The sequence below is a fragment of the Simochromis diagramma genome, unplaced genomic scaffold, assembly GCF_900408965.1.
Source record: "Simochromis diagramma unplaced genomic scaffold, fSimDia1.1 OVJJ01000676.1, whole genome shotgun sequence".
Classification (NCBI taxonomy): domain Eukaryota; kingdom Metazoa; phylum Chordata; class Actinopteri; order Cichliformes; family Cichlidae; genus Simochromis; species Simochromis diagramma.
This window is the reverse complement of record NW_024387466.1, coordinates 944,954-965,027: the sequence shown is the minus strand read 5'-3', so window position 1 is coordinate 965,027 and position 20,074 is coordinate 944,954. Positions and strand designations below refer to the sequence as shown.

Below are 20,074 nucleotides of genomic sequence, written 5' to 3'. Positions count from 1 at the left end.
GCAGATGGACAGTGCCTGAATATCATGTCCTTAAGAAGTAGGGAAAACATCCAGCATGGAACCCGACACAGGACCTGACTGATGCATCTGGTCAGGAGAGGGGTACAACCGTGGGTATCTACAGCAATCTGTAAAACACTCTGGAGGCTGTGTTGTGGTTTGGAACTGCATTTCAAATAGTGGTGTTGGAGGTATTGTCAAATTAAGAACAAAGAGAAGTACAGTCAGATTTTGATCCACCTGCAATTCCATCTGGAAAGTGACTAATTGGCAACAGATTCATTTTTAGCATGACAATGATCCCAAGCACACTTCCAATACAGTAAAAGTGTACCTGGATGATTCAAAACAAAACAACTATATAGCTCATTGATTGGCCTTCCCAAAACCGGAACCTCTAAATTACTAAATTACTAAAGCAGTGTGTGATCATCTTGACAGAGAACAGAATTCCTTTCGAAAAGCCTGGAGAACTATTTCTGAAGACTACTTATAAAGTTACAGGAAAACTGCCAAATAGTGTTCAGGTTGTGTTGAAAAATAAATATTGACATTCGAGCTTGTTAGAAATGAACAAACTCAGTATTTGCCCTGTTGTATATTTCCAATTATGTTTGCACATGTTTAAGTACATTTCTACACTCAATTCCCATTATCCTAGCAACAAATAAAGAAAAGGGTGACTTAAGAGTCTTGACACACTACTGTATATATTGAAAGTACATGACAATAGTAAGTCACTCAATGCAACAAAAACAGGGCAGTTGGGCTACATTGCACTTCTTATAAGAAATAACACCTTGATCGGTGTTTATAATAAAGAGCTTCTCGTCATAGAATGTTTTTCAGAAGGCAACGAAAACAAGTGTGCTTTTGTGTTTTTGCTTTGGAAAAACGACAGTTCTCAAACTATCACTACACGCAACCAGGAAAAAAAGCATCGTGAATGTTTGATAAAAACGCATGCTGAGAGAGCAGGAGGAAGAAATTGGCTGTTTTGACCCTGGTGGCTTTTCACAGTTAAGGTTACTTGTTTCCTTCGCCTTATCTGGCAACCCTGACCAAACTGCGACAGCGCCAATGGCAGCAAAACATAACTGTTACAGGCGAGGAGGATGACAGCAACAAGGTGAGATGAGCATCGTTTGAATTCAGTGATGGCGGTGATATACGTGCAGAATATGTAAGGCATCGTAACGTATTGGTTTTGTTTTAGTTACATCTGAAATGTTAAATGAGCGTCAACTTTACCTTAAGTTACTATAGTATTCCGGCAAAAATGTTAGCACACGCTCAGCAACTGAAGCTAACTCACGTTAGCATATTAGCCTGTGATGCCTCTGAGATGGCTTTATGTTAGCTCAGTCGCGTTACCTAGCGTTGCTACCGTTAACCAAATAAGAGACCTGGCTTCATTGACAAGGTTGTTGGTTAACTTGTAGCTTGCAATAGGCGTTTTCGGCCGTTCTCAAGCCATTGACGAATAGGACAACCCCTGTCAAGCTGTTGTTTTTATGTAGCGAAAATGTTGACTCCAGTTGTCTGAGTAGACTGGCTTGCTAGCGTATGCTAACCACAGCCCGGGGCCTAAGGGTGTCAAAGCAGTTCTCTTGAATCAAATTGACTTTCAAAGACGACGTCTTGTGCAGTGGTCATGTTACAGTGCTATTGTAAAGAATGCGTTGTAAGTACAAACTGTCTTATAATGACATGTTGTTTAACCTTCCTTTCATCCCTCTGAACTCATGATGCTGTTGCTAAAGATATCAAGCACTTGAGGTTTTTGTATTGACGTGTCAGCTTGTTAGCAGAATCATTGCAATAACACAGCCCACCAAAGTTCATTCAGCAGTTCAGGAGGGTCACTAGGATTCATGTTCCATTTTAACCTTTAGTTACAAGTCATGTAGTTTGTTTCCTTTAGAGGCAAAAACTTGCTCAATCTGAAAATGGACTTCAGTCATCACGTGTAATTTTGTCTGCTGTCACTGTCCAACTTAGTGTGTGTTTGTGTTTGGATGCGTTCATGAAACACAGGATTAAATAGAGGAGTCTGTAAAATTCTGTAAAAGTCTGATTTGGCGCTATATAAATAAAATTGAATTGAATTGTAAAAATGCATTTAAAAAAAACAGCTAAACTGGTTAAGAAAAAAATTCTGTCAGCAGACCAAAGTTGGTTGGACCTTAAGTGGTTAATAATATACAAAATTTAACTTGCTGGAAAGAGGGATCATGCTTTAAAGACCTAAACATATTTTCATGATTTATACTTTTGTTTGTATCACTATAATTTGTTATAATTCAGCTTTGTTTAATGATTGCATGAAGCAGAAACACCCTTGTGTCTTTAAGCACAGCAATCTATAAATAATGATGATACTTGGAAGAAACACCTTCCTTCCTGCTTGCCATGGATTATAACTGCAACTGTAAGCGACAGGAATCCACTAAGATAACTCCTGAAAACTTGATGAAAGTTGATGATTAGGTCATATGATGAAGAAATTAACATTTTAAAATTTAAATTGAAGTTTGTTTTGTTGTATTTTTTTCTTCTTTTTTTCGCAGTGAAAACTGCTGTTAGAGCTTGTGGAAATGTAGTGCCAACCAGCATTAATTATTCCTGTTATACATCAGATGTCTGAAACACTGATCAGGGTCAGTGAGGAAATGACATTTTATCTTTCTTCACTGGTTTCCCTGGATGACATTTTATTTCCTTCTTATATTGAATCATATCCAAGTAAAAAAAAAAATAAAAATCTAAATGAAGTTATTTCCAATACAGTTCCAGATCATTGTTACGCACCCTTATGCTAGTACAAATAATATGCACATGTTGTCTTCTTGTCTTCTATTGATTTTTGATACTTTAATTGGTGAGCCACAGATGTAGAGCATCTTCCTATTGCAGTTTTGGGGTGGTGGAGTATGTTGAAGGAGTATGTAGGACGTATGTTTACACAGAGTTCTGGAAACTGGCCGTGCTGATTATGTATTTACATTTTGTGTTTAGCAAAACCACAAAATATGAAAACAAGGATCGAACGATGTAATGTTTTCTTAGTTCTATGTAAAGTAATGGAAAAGTGTACCAAAGTAACAATTTTAAATTTATTTTCTTTATCACACTGGTGATTTAGCTGGTGGTTTAAGGCGTCAGCCTTGATTTCAAGATGTATAACAACACAAGCATTAAATGTAACACCAGCTTGCTGTGTACTGCAGTTTATTCCTGGTTTGTTCTGGATACTAATGTTGGGTCAGCTTCACGAAAGATGGCTTCACGGGCCTGCCTCACTTGTTGCTATGAAACAGATTTGCATGAGCCTGTGTGTGTGCAGGGATAGTCTGGAGGTCTTGCTGAGACTAAGCCTGTGAATCTGGAGGTGGAAGGGAAAGGATTGAAAGAGCTCTAGCTCTTTTTAAACACGTATTCATGTGCTCACAAAATGTTGTAAATGACAGTGGGTTGTGTGAGCTTTTGTACTGTGTCTGCCACTAATCCTAGAAGTTCCACAACAGTGCCTCATCGCCCTCTCCTTCGTCCTTCTTTCAGCTGCGTGCTTAGATATTCGAACCATGGTTTGTTCTCTTTCCTTACACAAGTAGTGATGAGGAATGAGACTAGGCTCTATTGATGCAGTAAGCCTACACAAAACACTGACATCACAAGGTATGGTTGTTTAGCCATAGATTGACCTTCAAAGTAGCTCCCATGAATGTCGGTGCATGTGCAGTGTTTTGCCAATACAGTGACGGAGTGTTATTACATGAGCCAGTGCTTAGAGTCAGACAAATGATTCAGTCAATTTTCACAATGCCAAGACTGGCTTTTCTTTTTATAATGCTCACCCCAAACAAAGGTCTAAATGTGAGTTTTAAAATTCTTTAAATCACCGCTTCATGAGTTTTGATATAGAGTTGTATCGCAGCTGTGGTGTTCTGCATTTACTGGCTGCGTGAAGAGAGATGATGAGCTGTGTTTGTGTTAGTCGTGACTGGTAAAAAGGAGTTAGCTGATGACAAGGCTGTGTTGCTAAGCAACTCACATCATGGGCTGTGCCTCTTGAAGCTCGAAGCTGGCTGTACTGTCTCTGCAAGACTGGGGGGAAAGTGTAGTATAGTGTGTGTGTGTGTGTTCAGTAGAGTGCTTACCATGGACTTTATTTGATTATCAATATCCATGTGTAAAAACAATGTGCACTCTGAGCCGTTGGCAGCGTGTTGTGGTTTAGACTCCGAGCACCCCAAAATCCCCGCAGTGCTTTACCATAAAACAGCTTTGCTCCCTGTGGAATTCTCCTCAATTCAGATTGATTGTCAGGGGATTAGTGGTGCAGGCTTACACTGTTCAGCCCACACTTTGTCTTAGGTTATGTTAACTCGTGTACTTACACCCCATGTATGTCTGGCTTCAATGCTGCTATGAAGTTAAAATATGGTGTTTATTTTAAATACCTGTGTGATTTGTATGGGTTTTTTTTTTTTTTTTTTTTTGGGGGGGGGAGTTTTGTTTTGTTTTGTTTTGTTTTCTTGTTTTGTTTTTTAACCAGAATGTTGTGATTTTCATTTTAAAACCAGAAAAATAGAAGGACTTTGCACTAGGCAAGAGATCAGTGACACTTTAATGTTTATATCTTTGGCTTTCGTTTGTCCAAAAATTGAGATTGTTGTATCTGTATGCTACATGAAAATAAGCAAAGAAATATACACAAATCTGTTTAGGTTTATTGGTAATTTTAGTTTATAAATGCAACACTTTGTCAGGTGCTTTGCTGTAGTTTGTAATTACTGCTTAAGATACATAATTGGTGGTCAGATTTTTATGAATTAGTGGTCTGTGTGTGTGACATGTTACTTTTCATTAAAAATGCAATAAAGCATAGTTTTGTAGTTATAATTTTATAGTCAAGTATAGTTTGGGGATATTGCAAGTGAAAATAAAATGATTTTTTTTTTTTTGTTGGAGGGAAGTAGGAAAAGTTCAGTATGTTCCTCCATTTGTCAATGAGTAACGATGCCTGATGGCTACCAAAAACAAGCGCTGCTTTAACTCTTTCACCCCATAAAGATGATATATGAGGATCTCCCCAGTACACTTAGTGTGATCTCTGACTTCAGCATTAACTTTTGATACTGAGTCATTTTGTTCTATAAACAGGCCTGAAATGTGACAGAAAAGGGCTTCAACGGTTACTCCTAGTAGGCTTTGAAAGGGTAAAGAGTAAAAACATTGCAGTTGTGGCCCCCAGCATCATAATTAAGGGGAAAACCCACCCATGGCAGTTATTTGCTAATTAAGAATCCAGTGTCTCATGTAGCAGTGTCAGGCAGACCAGTCAGCATGTGTGATTATTGTGCTTCATTTGCCTGAATAATTCAGTCACTTACTGCAGATGGTATTGTTTCTTGCTGGTGGAGAACTTACTGGTCTACCACAAGTAGGGGCAGAAGACTGGGGCTCAAAAGTGTTTTCCCAGGTTTTATTGGAATTTGTTAGAAGACATAATTATAGACTAATTTGATACATATTTCTGAGTTTAGTATTCTTAGTGTTTTCTATTAAATAATCTCAAGTACTTACTTTACCTTTCAACATTACCTTTACTATGTATAAAAGAAAGCTGGGAGCACCTACTGTACTTACAACTGAAAATCTGCCATCCCTTCTAAGTTAGTATTACGCTGGACCATCCTGGAACCAAAAGCAAATCTCTGATATGGGACCCTCCTAATCTGCCATGCAATCCAGTGGTTCTGTTTCCATACCACAGATTGTACTAAAGATTGACATCACTCATTGGTTTACAAACTCCTGTTCTAAAGCCATGAAATGGGCATTTTCATATGAGCACAGTCGCTTTGAGGCACTTATAGTGTAAGGTAAAGACCTTACAATAATAAAGATAAAACCCAACAATCAAACAACCCTCTTTGACCAAGCACTTGGCAACAGCGGGAAGGAAAACTCCCTTTTAACAACTCATGATTTCTATTTATAAATTGTCACAAACAACAGGAATGCATATATATATTCTTCAAATAAGATAAAATAACATTGTCTTCAAATGTGGACCAGCCATAGTTGCCACACAAAAACCCCCATTTTAGGAAAGGAGGGGCCAAACTTATTATATTGTTGTTAGATTCATTCTGGTATCTTCCCCCAGTGTCTTTTTTTGGTCCAACTTCAGATTAGGTGCTCAGAAAAAAAAAAGATTGATGAAAGAGACATATTGACCCTTATTTTTGTTGCTTTCTTGCAGGATTACATAATTTGATTTTACCTGCTCACACAGTAGAGGCCGTAACCCTTTGGCCTGGAGGAGAAGCCTGCAGTGCTAAAAGTCCATCCCTTAGCATGATTAGCTGGTTGTGGTGGAGGTGAGGAAGCATGGAGTGGAAATTTGGGGTGTCAAGACAAACGTGATGACAGCATGGTCCATGGTGGAGAAGCTCAAAATGGAAAAACGCCCGTGCAGGGAGGAGAACATTGACTCAAGCGAGGCGCAGCATGCCACTGACGAGTCTGAGGATGGAAGCAGCTCAGATAGCGAATCGGAAGAGCAGCAACATCGGAGGGTTCAGGTGAACAGCAGTAGCTGTAAGAGAAGGGAGCCGCTGGCTATAACAAAACCCCACCGACAGCTCTGTCGCTCCCCATGCCTTGATCGGCCCAGTTTTTCCCAGAGTAGCACTGCGCAAGACTTTCGTGAGGATGAGACCAATGCAGTACCAGGGGCTAAGCCCGTCAGTGAGCGAGAGTACCAGACTAAGATGGAATTTGCTTTGAAGTTGGGCTATTCAGGAGAGCAGGTTGAAACTGTGCTCCACAAGTTAGGGTCTGCTGCGCTTATTAACGATGTTCTTGCCGAGTTAGTACGGCTCGGAAACAAAGCAGAGCCTGAAAACCAGTCTTGCAGCAGCAGTACAGCCACGTCAATATCACGCTCCCCCTGTGTTAAAGAGACTGTTAGTCCCGAAGTGTCAGTGGAAGAGGAATCTGTGGATAGTTTTGATAACCTCAGGCCTATCGTCATCGATGGCTCAAATGTGGCAATGAGGTGAGGGACACAGAGACTTAGACTCACATTGAACTGGTCTGTGCTCTGTGCAGAATAAACTTATTGTCCTGAAGTATTTTCCTTTAATAGTCAGCTGTTCCATGAAGTTAACTAAACCTAATACTGTTATGTTTTGATAGCCACGGAAACAAAGAGGTGTTCTCTTGTCGTGGCATCCAGCTTGCTGTTGAATGGTTTCTGGAGAAAGGACACAAAGACATCACTGTGTTTGTTCCAGCCTGGAGAAAGGAGCAGTCAAGACCCGATGCCCTCATCGCAGGTGACTGTGCATTCACCTTACATCATAACACTGGTGCTATTTAAAGAGCAGCCTTTTAACTTGCACCTGTTTATTTTAATAAACTGTTACCAAACTGATACACATAAACTCACTCAGTATTCCTCTTTCAGATCAAGAAATCTTACGCAAGCTGGAGAAAGAGAAGATCTTGGTTTTCACCCCGTCTCGGAGAGTTCAAGGCAGGAGAGTGGTGTGCTATGATGATCGCTTCATAGTGAAGCTGGCTTATGATTCTGATGGAATTATTGTGTCAAATGACAACTACAGAGACTTGCAAAATGAGAAGCCAGAATGGAAGAAATTTATAGAAGAGCGACTCCTAATGTACTCATTTGTCAATGACAAGTAAGAAACTGTTACTGTCATTTTATGGCATAGCTATACTATGTAAAATGCTTTCATGAATACCACTTTAGACTGTACAAATAAAGTGTCTTTTAGAAACGTGTCGGGGTTGTTTTATGTAAATAAATCAACAAAATAAAGACTATATATGTTGCATGAACTGTTGCATTTTTATATTGTGATCTATAATAGACAATAGGAGTTTTTGAATTCTATTCTGTGGTAGACAGTTTTGCATTTAATAATAAATATTTTTGCTATTAGGTTTATGCCACCTGATGATCCATTGGGAAGACATGGACCAAGCTTAGAAAATTTCCTGCGCAAACGCCCTGTTGTTCCAGAGCACAAAAAACAACCTTGCCCTTATGGTAGGTTCTTTCTTCAAAATACTGCTATTCTGTCTGGGTATTCAATGTGTTTGATTTTCTTAACTTAATCTTCCATTTCTTTGTACAAGGGAAAAAATGCACATATGGACACAAGTGCAAGTACTATCACCCAGAGCGTGTCAACCAGCCACAGCGCTCCGTGGCTGATGAACTACGGGCTTTTGCCAAATTGTCTGCAGTGAAAACAATGAGTGAAGGGGCTTTAGCTAAATGTGGGATTGGTCCAGCAACAGTAAAGGGGGACAGCAGCTCTGAGGCCAAACGCGTGGCACCCAAACGTCAGTCTGACCCGAGCATTCGTTCAGTGGCCTGCGAACCTCCAGAGGCACTGTCCGCCATTAGGAAGTCTGAGACAAATTCAGTGCCTTCCCTCGTGTCTGCTCTCAGTGTGCCCACAATGCAGCCAGCCAAGAGCCACGCAGCTGGTGCCTTGAACACACGATCAGCCAGCAGCCCAGTGCCAGGTTCTTTGCAGTTTTCTCACAGTTCTCTGGAGCACATGTCTAGTGTACAGTACCCTCCTATTTTAGTTACTAATAGTCATGGCGCCTCTGTAACATATAGTGAACAGTTCCCAAAGTATGACTCAGTTAGTGACCATGGCTATTATTCACTGCACAGTGATTTTTCAAATATGAGCATGAGCAGCATGCATAATGTTGACAGTTTCTGTAGCATGGAGCACGAGCATGTGTATCAGAGAAACCCCAGCCACTGCCCTGAATCCTGCCTCAGCCATTCAAACAGTGACTCGTTCTCGTCTTATGGGGACCTGTACCCAAGCTCTGTGGACAGTAGCTTAGAGGAGAGTATGAAGGGGCAGCAGCAGTCTCCCGCACAGACTAGGATGCAAGCGTTCTCCCATGGGTTTCGTCATGAAGCGCTGACTAGGGTACAGAGTTACGGACCAGAGGAGCCCAAGCAAGGCCTACGTAAGCAGGCTGGGTCTCATCTAGCACCACATATCCAGCATGCTGCAGTGGGAGCCAGGTCCAGCTGTCCTGGAGATTATCCCCTAACTCAGAATGTTCTCCCACCTTTGTCCTCACAACCCACACGCTCGCTAGGTATGACTCGTATGGACAGCATATCGGATTCAAGGCTATATGATAGCAACCCAATGAGACAGAGGCGACCTCCACTGTGCCGTGAGCAGCATGCAAGCTGGGACCCTCTCCCTTGTGGTAATGAGTCCTATGAATATCATTCATATCCACTGAGTAACAGCTTGATGCCATGTTGTGAGCGGGTGATGGTCCGCAGCATGCCAGACAAAATGGAACAAATCTGGAACTCGCCATGGGAGGCCCCATCTGGAGCTGAACACCAAGAGCGGTATGCTATCCCAGACCACCAGTATCAAACATACAGGAACCTTTGTAACATCTTTCCTGCCTACATAGTCCACGCTGTAATGGAGAAGAACCCTCATTTGACAGACCCGCAGCAACTTGCCGCTGTCATTGTTACAAAACTGAGGTCATGCCACTGAACAGTTAATTGTATGAAACCTTCAAAATGGATTTAATAAGAGAAATGAGGATTTCTTTGCAAAGATAGGCACATGTTAAATGTTGCTCCATGTGCAATGTCTGCCCTCAGGAGTTAGTTGTTTTTAAATGTTTCTGGTAGGATAGAGGACATTTTTGTATGAAGTGGGGTGTAGCTGATACAAGCCAACACCTTATTAGAAATCTGGTTCATAACGTATTCATACTACCTGAGCAGGAACAGGGAAGCAGTGTCTGTTTAACATGAAAGGTAATTCCTGTATTGTCGTTAACCTTTGGCAGTACTGAATTTAAATGATGTTACATGTTATACAAAGTTGTAGAGGCTGAAAACAATATGAAATATTCAATACATTTTGTAAAATATATAAATAAAGTAATGTGTGAAATAAAGTAAAATAATGAAATCTAAACTCATTATATGTATTTATATATACAGATGACACCACCTGTCACCTTTTAATCAGCGTTCAGCTTTCAAGGTAAAAAGCTGTTAACAGAATTAACATTTTTTGCTCTTGTTAGCTGTAAAAGTCATTAAAAATGAACTCCTTGAAACACACAACACAGATAAAGTAAACTTTTAGATTTCCTTTCATCATAAGGCTGCAAAGGCCACTTAGCTAAGAAGCTAACATTCTAGGTAGGTTGTAAGCACAGAAGACAGTTTATTATAGGAATTAAAATTGCTCTCTGAATTAATCAGCCAATCTTTTAAAGACCAAAAAACACTAAAAGCCATCATTTATTTCTTCTTTTCAAATCAACAGCTTGATATTGGCACTTGTGAGCTAATCAACAAGCTTGCTAGCTAGTTAGCATTAGTTGGCAAACACAGTAACAAAACTAAGGAAGTTTATTTATTTATTTATTAACCTTTATTTAACCAGGAAGATCCCATTGAGATTAAAAACCTCTTTTTCAAGGGAGACCTGGCCAAGATAGGCAGCAGCAGATGTCTCACAGTTACAGAAATTACTCAAACACATGCAGCAACAACACACATGCAACAATAAGTGAAAGAATACAAATAAAATAAAAAATAAAATTCAAATAAAAATAAAGTCAGTTAAAATGACAATCAATCTAATTGAAACAGTTACATGTTATGGACTTGGCCTCAAGGATTCGTAGTTTAGATTTAAAAGCACTTAATGAAATGAATTCAGTCATTTACTTCTTTATTTGATATCGCTAGCAAGAGAGGTATTTAAAATATGTATCTGTATTGAGATGAAGTCATAAAAATACTAATTGGACATTTGAAATATTACTTTAAACTTGATTTTAACCATCAAACAGTTCCAGAAGTTACTGTATTTTACAGAGGTGAACATGTTTATTTCATTTGGAATTGTATTGCTGGGTTCTGTTTGTAGACAGCTTACAATCATAATTTAAGACTAAAGTGAACCCTAATGTAATTGTAATTAATTTCTGTAATATTGAATGCGCGTATCAGTGTGAACAATTGAATGAGTAAACGAGTTAGGTAAATATCAGCACGGGAAATAATTACATGGTCCTATCTCCCACATTTTTATGAAGATCCTGTTCAGGTGCTTTGAATGCGTTATGAAAGGCATTTAAAGTGTTTCTGATGCAGTGGAACTATAAGTAACCATGCAGTCTGCCTCTGCTGTAAATAATATTTATGATATGTTTTCTTTGTTTGTTTGTTTGTTTGTTTGTTTGGGGGGGGGGGGGGTTATTTTGAAGATGAGTAAGAGGGAGGTAGGTATATACCTCACAGCATGAACTATGACATTTTATGGCCTTATATCTGAGTGACCTCACACTTATTCATTGTCCAATTGGTTTCGGTGAACGTCTTTGTCATTGAAGCCTCATAATTTCAAATGTAAAGCACTATCTCAGTATCTAAAGAGATATATTTTCTCAGCCTCACTTAACAAAGCTACTATTTTGGTAGAATTTGACAGTGCACAAAGCAAGCCAAAAAAATTATTTGACTTGTATATATGTGCGCATGTACATATGATCACAGAAAAGCCATTATTTCAAAGTCATTTATAAGCTGCTAAATAATGCCAAAAAAATAATTTGTATATTGTCAGTATTCAAAATAATTTTAGTTCACAGGATCAATTCGATTATAGTATAAAAAGAGCATATGTGTTTGGATAGTTTATATAGTGTACTGTATAGTTAGCTGTCTGATTTTATTGGATGCTACATCCAGGATTTTCCTCTTTATAAAATTGTCATATCTGTTGTGCTAATCCTTTTCAGTGTGAAGTATTCAAAGTATCTTTGTTTCACGCAGTAGTTCTATTGGACTTGTTCAAGTTGCCGCTGGAGCAGTTTGTTTTCAGGTGCAAGTCAATTTATTTTCTAACTACTTTTACATGCACCTTGATAGTGTGATCATTTGAGCTTTAGTCAGTTACCTAATTATGATTAATAAAAAAAAGAAAATTGTTGTCTTCACTTTAAGTCATCAAGTGCTAATGTCCATGACACACCTAAGCCAGGGAAGGTGGTATCACTGTGGCAGTTATCTAGCAAAAATCCAAGATTACTGCATCTAAAGTTATTATATCCAAAGTCTAGTCCAGTGTGTGGTGAACAAATCTATGGATTTTAATATTAAATGAAGTGGTTTAGTGTATTAAATTGAACAAGTGCATTTCTAACATTAAGGTTTTTAGATGGAAATATGCATGCAGTAAAACATGCTCCCCTATAATAGAGCACATCTCCTCACATTACATTTAGTTCAGTTGTGCCTGTAAGAAATATTTTCTTGTAGAAAGTAATTTCTTATATAATGTACATGCACTTAAAATATGGCAAAGTTGATTGAAACTGCAGAAAGGAGACTTTTTACTCCGTCAATATTCCTGTGCACCTAAATAAGTCATCCAATCTTATGCCGTTACCTGACTTCCAGCTTCCTCTCATGTGCATGTAAATGTGGTAAACTGAGAATTCATTGCTCCTGGCTATGATGCGACTTTAGTAGGGACATTGGAAGTTGTAGAAGTATATTCTTTGAGATGGAAACAGTGTTTACTATCACAGTTAAATGTTTGCACACGGAATTCTGATACCGACTGAACTGAAGTTATTTATCAGATAACTCTGAGGATCTGGCTTAAATAGTTAGACCTGGTAGTAAAATAAATATTCTGATATTTTGTAAAGTATTAGGTTTAAATAACAAAAAATTGAATGAACACATATTAAATACATTTCTGTGAATGCTTGAAAGCATGTTGGAGATGAAATTTTCTGTATGGCTTTTTATAGAAGGCTGGACTGCTAATATACAGATGTACAATACACATACGTGCAGCTGGTCTCTAAGGATTGTAGAAAGATTTGGCTGTGCCTTGCAGCACACTGCTCTCAGGATGCTTTCACTTTTCTAATTTTAAGTCTTTCCTGCCAAAACCAGCGGTTACTGGCAAAAGTGTACTCTGATCTAGTAGTTATATATAGATATATTTGTGAAATTCCTACATGTAACATGTAGTACCTTAAAGTTAGTTATTTATGGTTGAGACATGAAGATGGCATTGCAAAACTTTGTACTTTTTGTGAATATCCTCTTTATGCACCTTGAGCGTTCGAACAGCGAGCTAACAGGCTGGATTCATGTGGTGCAACTTCAGAAGGTATTTGTTTTCCATAAGGGTGTCTCTGTAGCCAAAGACAAATGTCGCAATATTAAAAAGTACTCAAAGAAGTTGTTTTCTTGATTTGCTCGTGGTTTTTGTAACAGTAATGTTGATTGGAAAGTGTTGAACCAGGCCTTGAAAAATTTCTGCCTTTATCAAGCCTAAAAATGATGACGTTGGGTACTAAGTTTGGTATCTGACTTCTGATACTAGGCGGTGAGGCCTGGTATTATTCTGCTTCAAACAATACACTTGCAGAAGTTGTACTATGTAAAGCCAGCCCATATAGCACAACTATCCTCCTAGCGCGTTTAAAGGGAAATGCCACTTATTTTCAGGGTTCAGGAATGGTAACCCCTAGACCTGCTATTAAAGTGCACAGTGGTTAAAGGCTCATTTGTAAAAGATTCAATTGAGTTTCAACAAACAACAAAAATACATTTGGTGTCAGTTTATAGTTCGTGTCCTTCATTATGTTAATAGATGATTAAAAACGCTATAAATTAATGTTTAGCTTGTATTTTAGAAAACGAAGCTGCACCAGACTATCACAAAGCTGTCTATTTGTCATTTATTCTCTGAACGTGTTCATGAATTTTTAAACTGAGTGGTATTACTCTTTAACAAGGCTAATTATGTGAGCCTGACCTTGTCTCCTTGGTGGTGCTTTTAAAGATGCATATATATATATATATTTCTTTGTAATGTTTAGCTAGAACCGTAATATGTAGACATAAAGAAAAAAAAACCTGCTGAATGTGTTTTGCCCAAAATTATTTTTGGGCTTTGCTGACTTTGTTTTTCATGAAAAAAGACGAGGCCACGTTAGGCCAGCTGTCTGTTCATGAGAAGGTGAAACAAACTGCCTAAATGTTTCTTCATGTGAAACAATCAGATTGCAAGGCTGCTGTCAAGGTTGTTTCTGGCATTTGGCTAAAAGTTTGCGTGCCATCCTTTCCCTTTGAAATAATTGAATTGATCTATGCTCCAAAAACTTTGGAAAACTTTGCAAAAACACTGAAGCGCTGTATGCTACAAGAAACTGCTCTAAATAAAACAACAACAACAACAACAAAAATTGGCTTTGTTGCTAATTGTAGCACCAAATTAAGATCAGTCATTTGCCTTTTTCACTTAGAAATATTTAACCTTATTGAGGTCCATATTCAACATGAACACTGGAATAGTCCATTGGCCATGAGCTAAATTGTGCGTGTACTCAGTAACTGTAATGTAGGATGTAGGCCACAGCATAAATCCACCAAAAAGCAAATGGTCTGGGTTTGTTGTTATGTTTTGTGTTAAATCTGGAAACTTTTTTGGCAATGGACTACTTCCAGGATAAAAATAAAAACCTCATTATTTTTGCTAAATACTTTCAATCTTTCTTCTTTTTTGTTGTTGTTGTTGTTGTTGCTTTGGATAAATGTTACAGACCATAATGGTGGTTTTTAATCCTCTCCCTTCCTTTCTAAGTGCCGCAAACAGCTAAGTTACAAATGTCTAGAATTGACTTTTGCTTGTTGATACAAATTGTATCTATACCTTGAATGTAACAAAATATGAAATGTATAATATGAAAATAGTTTTGTTTAAATAAAGGGGGGGAAAAAACAATGCCATAATGTTTGTGACACTGTGTGTCACTGGGAGTAGCCCACTGGTATGTACTTATTCTTATACTGGGTACAGTAGTTAAATTACAGGGACATTTATGTGCTACATAAACGTGCACAGATACCCTGTGTACAGCAGTAAGCATCGTGTCCTCTCTGTACATAGTGTTATATTTACATATATATATATATATATATATATATATATATATATATATATTTATATATATATATATAACATAAATAAAAAATTACATTAAATGTACACTGCTGTGAAAAAGTATTTGCCCTCTTCTTAATTCTTTTTTTGATTTTGGATATTTGTCACATTTAAACATTTCAGATCAAACAAATGTGATTTAGTGTAGTTTTTAAATGACAATTTTGTTTATTCAATTTAAAAAGCTAGCCAAACCTGCCTTTGGCTTAGTACATTAAATAGTCATTTAAAAAACTGCATTTTGTATTTACTTGGGTTATCTTTGTGTAATATTAAAACTAGTTTGATCATGTACCTGTGACAAATATAAAAAAAAAATCAAGAAGGGGCAAATACTTTAACAGCACTTTTACAGCGCAATCTGTAAATGTAACAGGTATTTAACTTGTTTTAAGTAAAATAATTTTGTGTTGTAAACTTGTGCATCTATTTCATCTGATCTGATATGTCTTTATGCTATTTAAATGGGAATTTAAATATTTTTGGATATATTTTGCTGAATAAAATATGCCAAAGTTATTCTTGGGTGGCTTTGTTTAAAAAAACAAATAGAAAAAAAAAAATCTTGTGATTCAGCACACGGGTTGTCATGCAATGTATTCTATATTTTTGAAGACAAAGGTTTTCTTTTTCACACACTGTAAGCAAAGGGTAACTAGACAACAAACGCAAATCAGTGCATAGCCTGGCAGTTTAAAAATGGTTAAAAGCACGATACAAAATCTGCAGTCTATCATTGGCTGATGTCTGGATGCCAACTGATGCCACCACATACCATCCACACCATTGGCAAGAGTGAGACTGCAGTATCATTAGTGACTGTAATAAAGTGCCAGTTTTCACTCTGATTTGTGTTTGATCTTTATCGGTCTTGAAAGATGCTTTTGAAACTGGAATTTTCTTAGAATGCTTGGCTGTTGATTTAATGACTAACCCTCTATGTTAACAAAGCAGAGGTGTGTTGAATAGTGGATTCTTTCAGTACTGAATTCTTCACCAATTGTAATTTATTAATGTTGTTATCCGAGGCCAGTTTGCATTTGATTAGCACCGTTTTCAATGTGTTAACACGGATATTTTCAGTATTATATCAGAATCTGTTGTTGGCTGAAATCAAGACCAAAGTGATTTTTGATGTGTACACTTCTCATAACTGTCATGATTATTGATTCAAATAGTTTTCGGCCCTTGATGTCTTGCAGTTTGTGCGACCATATGGAATGCTGGCGTACGAAATGTCACGACAACAGGTACACGCATATAAACAGGACTGTACATATACAGTATACAGTGTAATACTCAGGTTAAACACACAAACATTTTAAATCGCAGACATGGTTGTTTTCTAATACTGAGAAATGCAGTGGTCACCTTTCTGAAGTATGTGTAGGTCTCACCTTTGAATAGACCGTTGTGTCTGCAATGTGAAAAAGGGAAATATAAAACAAGTTTTTTGTGTTGTGATGATCTGCAGTATTGTAATTCACACTGATTAGAAAGCATTGCTTTTATAGACTAATATATACGAAAATAGACTCTTTGGGTCTGTGGGCTCAAACAAAATGTAAGTCTTAATGACAAACTGTGTTTCTCTCCATAAATAAAGCAGAATTCTGTTCCAACTGTGTTTTATCTTTTTAATGAGGTGGTTGATTATAGAAACAACTGTGTTATTTATTTATTTCCTGAAAATGGGAAAGGTAATCCTCAGTATGCAACTAACTTAAATGTTTATTACCCATTCTCACCCTCTAGAAGGACGGGATACTGGATAGAGGTGGATGGATTGATTGTAGACACTGCTTTATATATGATAAATGGACAGGTTCTTATATAGCCCTTTTCTACTTGAGCACTCAAAAGGGCTTCATAAAGCATGCCTCATGCTTCACACAAACGCTTTTTCTATAGCTAACATTCACAAATAGATGAATGCATCAGAGAGCAACTTGAGGTTCAGTACCTAGATAGCCCTAGATAGGGATTAAACCATCAACCGCCGATTAGTAGATGAGCTGCTGTACCTCCTCAGCAACCTACAATACATAATATTTCATTTAATATAGACTTAGAATCAGGCAAAACCACCAGCTGAGGCGAAGAATGTAATGTTACATCATTTGTTTTGAATGTGTTATGGCAAAGACGTGTTGATTTAAAATGTATTCTGAAAGTAGCAAAACCGTCCTACGTCATCACTGGAAGATATTTGTCAAAATTACTTTTCCCCTTTACCATTTATTTTAAAGTAATTATAGCCTAAATATACTTTGAGATTATCTTTTAAAAAATCAATTTGTACTTCTGTAAAATGATCCCACAGGCTGATGCTATAAACCACTCTGCTTATATACTGTAGCTGTGCATGTGCAACAGGTTACATGGCACATGCACACTCTCTGCTGGTGGAGCGGTGCAATAGCTAGAGCCATGCGCCACTGACACAAGCGCAGACTTTTATTATTTTATATGAAACAATTATAGAAACCTAAAAGGCCTCTTTAATTAAAACTGTCAAATACTATAATCTGTCTGTCTGAGAACTCCTGTCTCTGGCTCCTAACTTCTAATAAAGCACTTACTCCACTGCTCCTGTGAGACCTTTTCCAACTGCTGTCAGGTCTGCTGATGGATACTGTGCTGAGTGTACACGAAATGATAAATGGATATTTAGGTAGACTTCTTGGGATTAATATCAGCTATGAAAGAAACTACAAGTTGCAGATGAAAGTTATGGATTCATTCTGACAACATTTCTATGCTGCAACAAATACTGTGTATTTTATGCCCCAGAATATGATGATCTGTTTTTTTACTTTTAGATTATTGGAAACTCAATAGGGTTCGTTTATGACAAAAAGAGCATTCCTTGCACAATGTTAATGTTCAAAAACCACTTTTCAACAAGAAGAGTGGACATGTCCAAGAAACAGTCTGCTCTCATCTGCTAGATTGTGACAGCTGTACACGTGTGGTCTTGGAGCCGTCTTGCCTCTGATTTGAAAGCAGCATGCAGCTCATTCAGTGAGACTGTGGGTGGTCATTCACCATCATCAGAGATGAGTCAACATACAAACTCAGTGACATCTCCATGCTGCGCTCTCACTGAGAATATTCAAACACCAGCCTTTTTCAAAGATTCCTATGTCTAGTTTTTTTATATTTTCCTTTTTCCTTTTATGGCATGTGTAAAATTTGAATGCTGTTATCTCTACATACCATACGCATGTGCAACTTTTTACTTTTACAGCATAGGCCCGAACAACGGTTAAGCACATCTTGACTTAAATCAGCTAGGAGGTATCTTGAAGTGGGAATCTGTACTTCTTTAATGGCTTGCAAAGATGAGGGGGGCGGGGGTGGGGGACGAAGGATGAGAAAAAACCTGCAACCCTGCAACCACCTCTAGATGTTGTTGACCACAAATTTTCAATCTGGGCTGAGAACTTTCATCCAGAGCATGTACAAAGCAGTGTAGAAACCTCTTTTAAGGTTCACGATGTTGGTTTACTGCACTGAGACGGTGTGCAGTTTCATGATTTAGGCGCTTTATGTGATGCATACTGAAAGAGGAGGCCTTAGAGTTTGTATTTCATCATATTGCACGCTGCACTTGTAAGTATGTCACTAAATATTACAGTTTAATCCCCTGACAGAGCTAGATAAATTCCAGAGAACACCGAGTTTGAACAATTTATAGATTGGTGTTAAGTACCTTGACAATAAAAAATCATTCCTCTGAAAATGGTCAGGTACAAGGACTGCACTGAAAATGAATGGAAATGGAGCCAATGTCCAAAGAAAGGCTTTGAATGACCATCAGAAAGCCTGGAGAACTATGCCTCGAGACCAAGTTAAAAATTACAAGAAAGCCTAGCTCCTTGGAAGCAAAATATTTTTAAAAATGGGGGGTGGTTCAAGACTTTTGCACAGCACCGTATGCATCATTTATCCTATAGTAACCCAATTCTACAAAACTACATTAGTAAAACAACCACAACAGTTGAATTAAACAGTAATTCAAAAGCAGCCTTTTTATTTGTTAAGTCTGTGAACGATGTAGCATATCAGCCTGCAATTTTGCCATTAACGATGATGATTTTCTGGGAAATTATTTGAAATGCTTAAAATGTAGCCAATAGAGGCGGGGCAATCGATTGAAATATCGATAGTATCTATACTAAAGAATCGATACTAGTGCGATTGGATATATACTTCCTTTCTATCTTGTGCTTTGTTTCGTCCTGTACGTTCAGTATGTAGCCTACTGAATTTTATTAAATAAATAATTTTATGGGGAAATGGAAAAATATACCTCAAACATGAACTGTGAAAAATGCCTAAATCTTATTATGTTGAATGTCAACAAATTCAACCCTGATTTAAAATACACGTAAAGCTGAAATGCCTGTTTTGTTTTTGTATTAACAAATCATTGTGGAAAATCACAGGGGTTTAATGGTTATCAAAATGTTTTTAGAATTTGCTAATTGAATGTGATTCATCTGACACACTGCTCTCCACTACATAGGCGGAGTAGTAGCCCTTTATCGTCATAACATATATACAACGAAATTATGGGTGCGCCACCCAACTACTGTGCAAAAAATATAAACAAACAGAACATGAAGATAAAAAGCAGACTGCGTCAACAGCATCTCTCATAAGCTGCCTTTATAGATTAAAAGTATTGGTTACCAGCCTTTAGCACAGCGCTAGAGGCCGACGACGAATATATTGGACACTCTAACAGGCTTGTTTTAGATACTGACATGTTTGCTAGTACTTTCTGCCTTCTTGTATTCTCAAAGTATCCCAACACACTGGTCGTCGTTTAAATAAAAGACTCATATAAAGAATGGTATTTAACGTGGCCTGTCTGCTAAAAGTGAGAGTGCTGGGAAACTTTTTTGCCTAGTGCTGAGACAGTGAACCGCAGCCATGATGATGCGACTACTGCAGGCGGAGTCTGCTGC

The 20,074-nt window shown here is 37.8% G+C and overlaps 1 protein-coding gene across 2 annotated transcripts; it reads left to right on the top strand.

The window, feature by feature from the left end:
• The first annotated feature begins 581 nt into the window (after positions 1–581).
• On the top strand, positions 582–9,928 carry zc3h12b (zinc finger CCCH-type containing 12B). 2 transcript variants are annotated; one of them, XM_040014633.1, is made up of 6 exons: positions 582–1,129; positions 6,272–7,069; positions 7,210–7,349; positions 7,481–7,715; positions 7,980–8,086; positions 8,176–9,928. In XM_040014633.1, exons 2-6 carry the CDS (start codon positions 6,435–6,437, stop codon positions 9,597–9,599), a joined length of 2,541 nt encoding a protein of 846 aa, XP_039870567.1. In that variant the 5' UTR covers positions 582–1,129; positions 6,272–6,434; the 3' UTR covers positions 9,600–9,928. The 2 variants fall into 2 exon arrangements, with proteins under 2 accessions (XP_039870567.1, XP_039870568.1); XM_040014634.1 differs by lacking the exon at positions 582–1,129 and adding an exon at positions 1,136–1,684.
• The last annotated feature ends 10,146 nt before the right edge of the window (positions 9,929–20,074 follow it).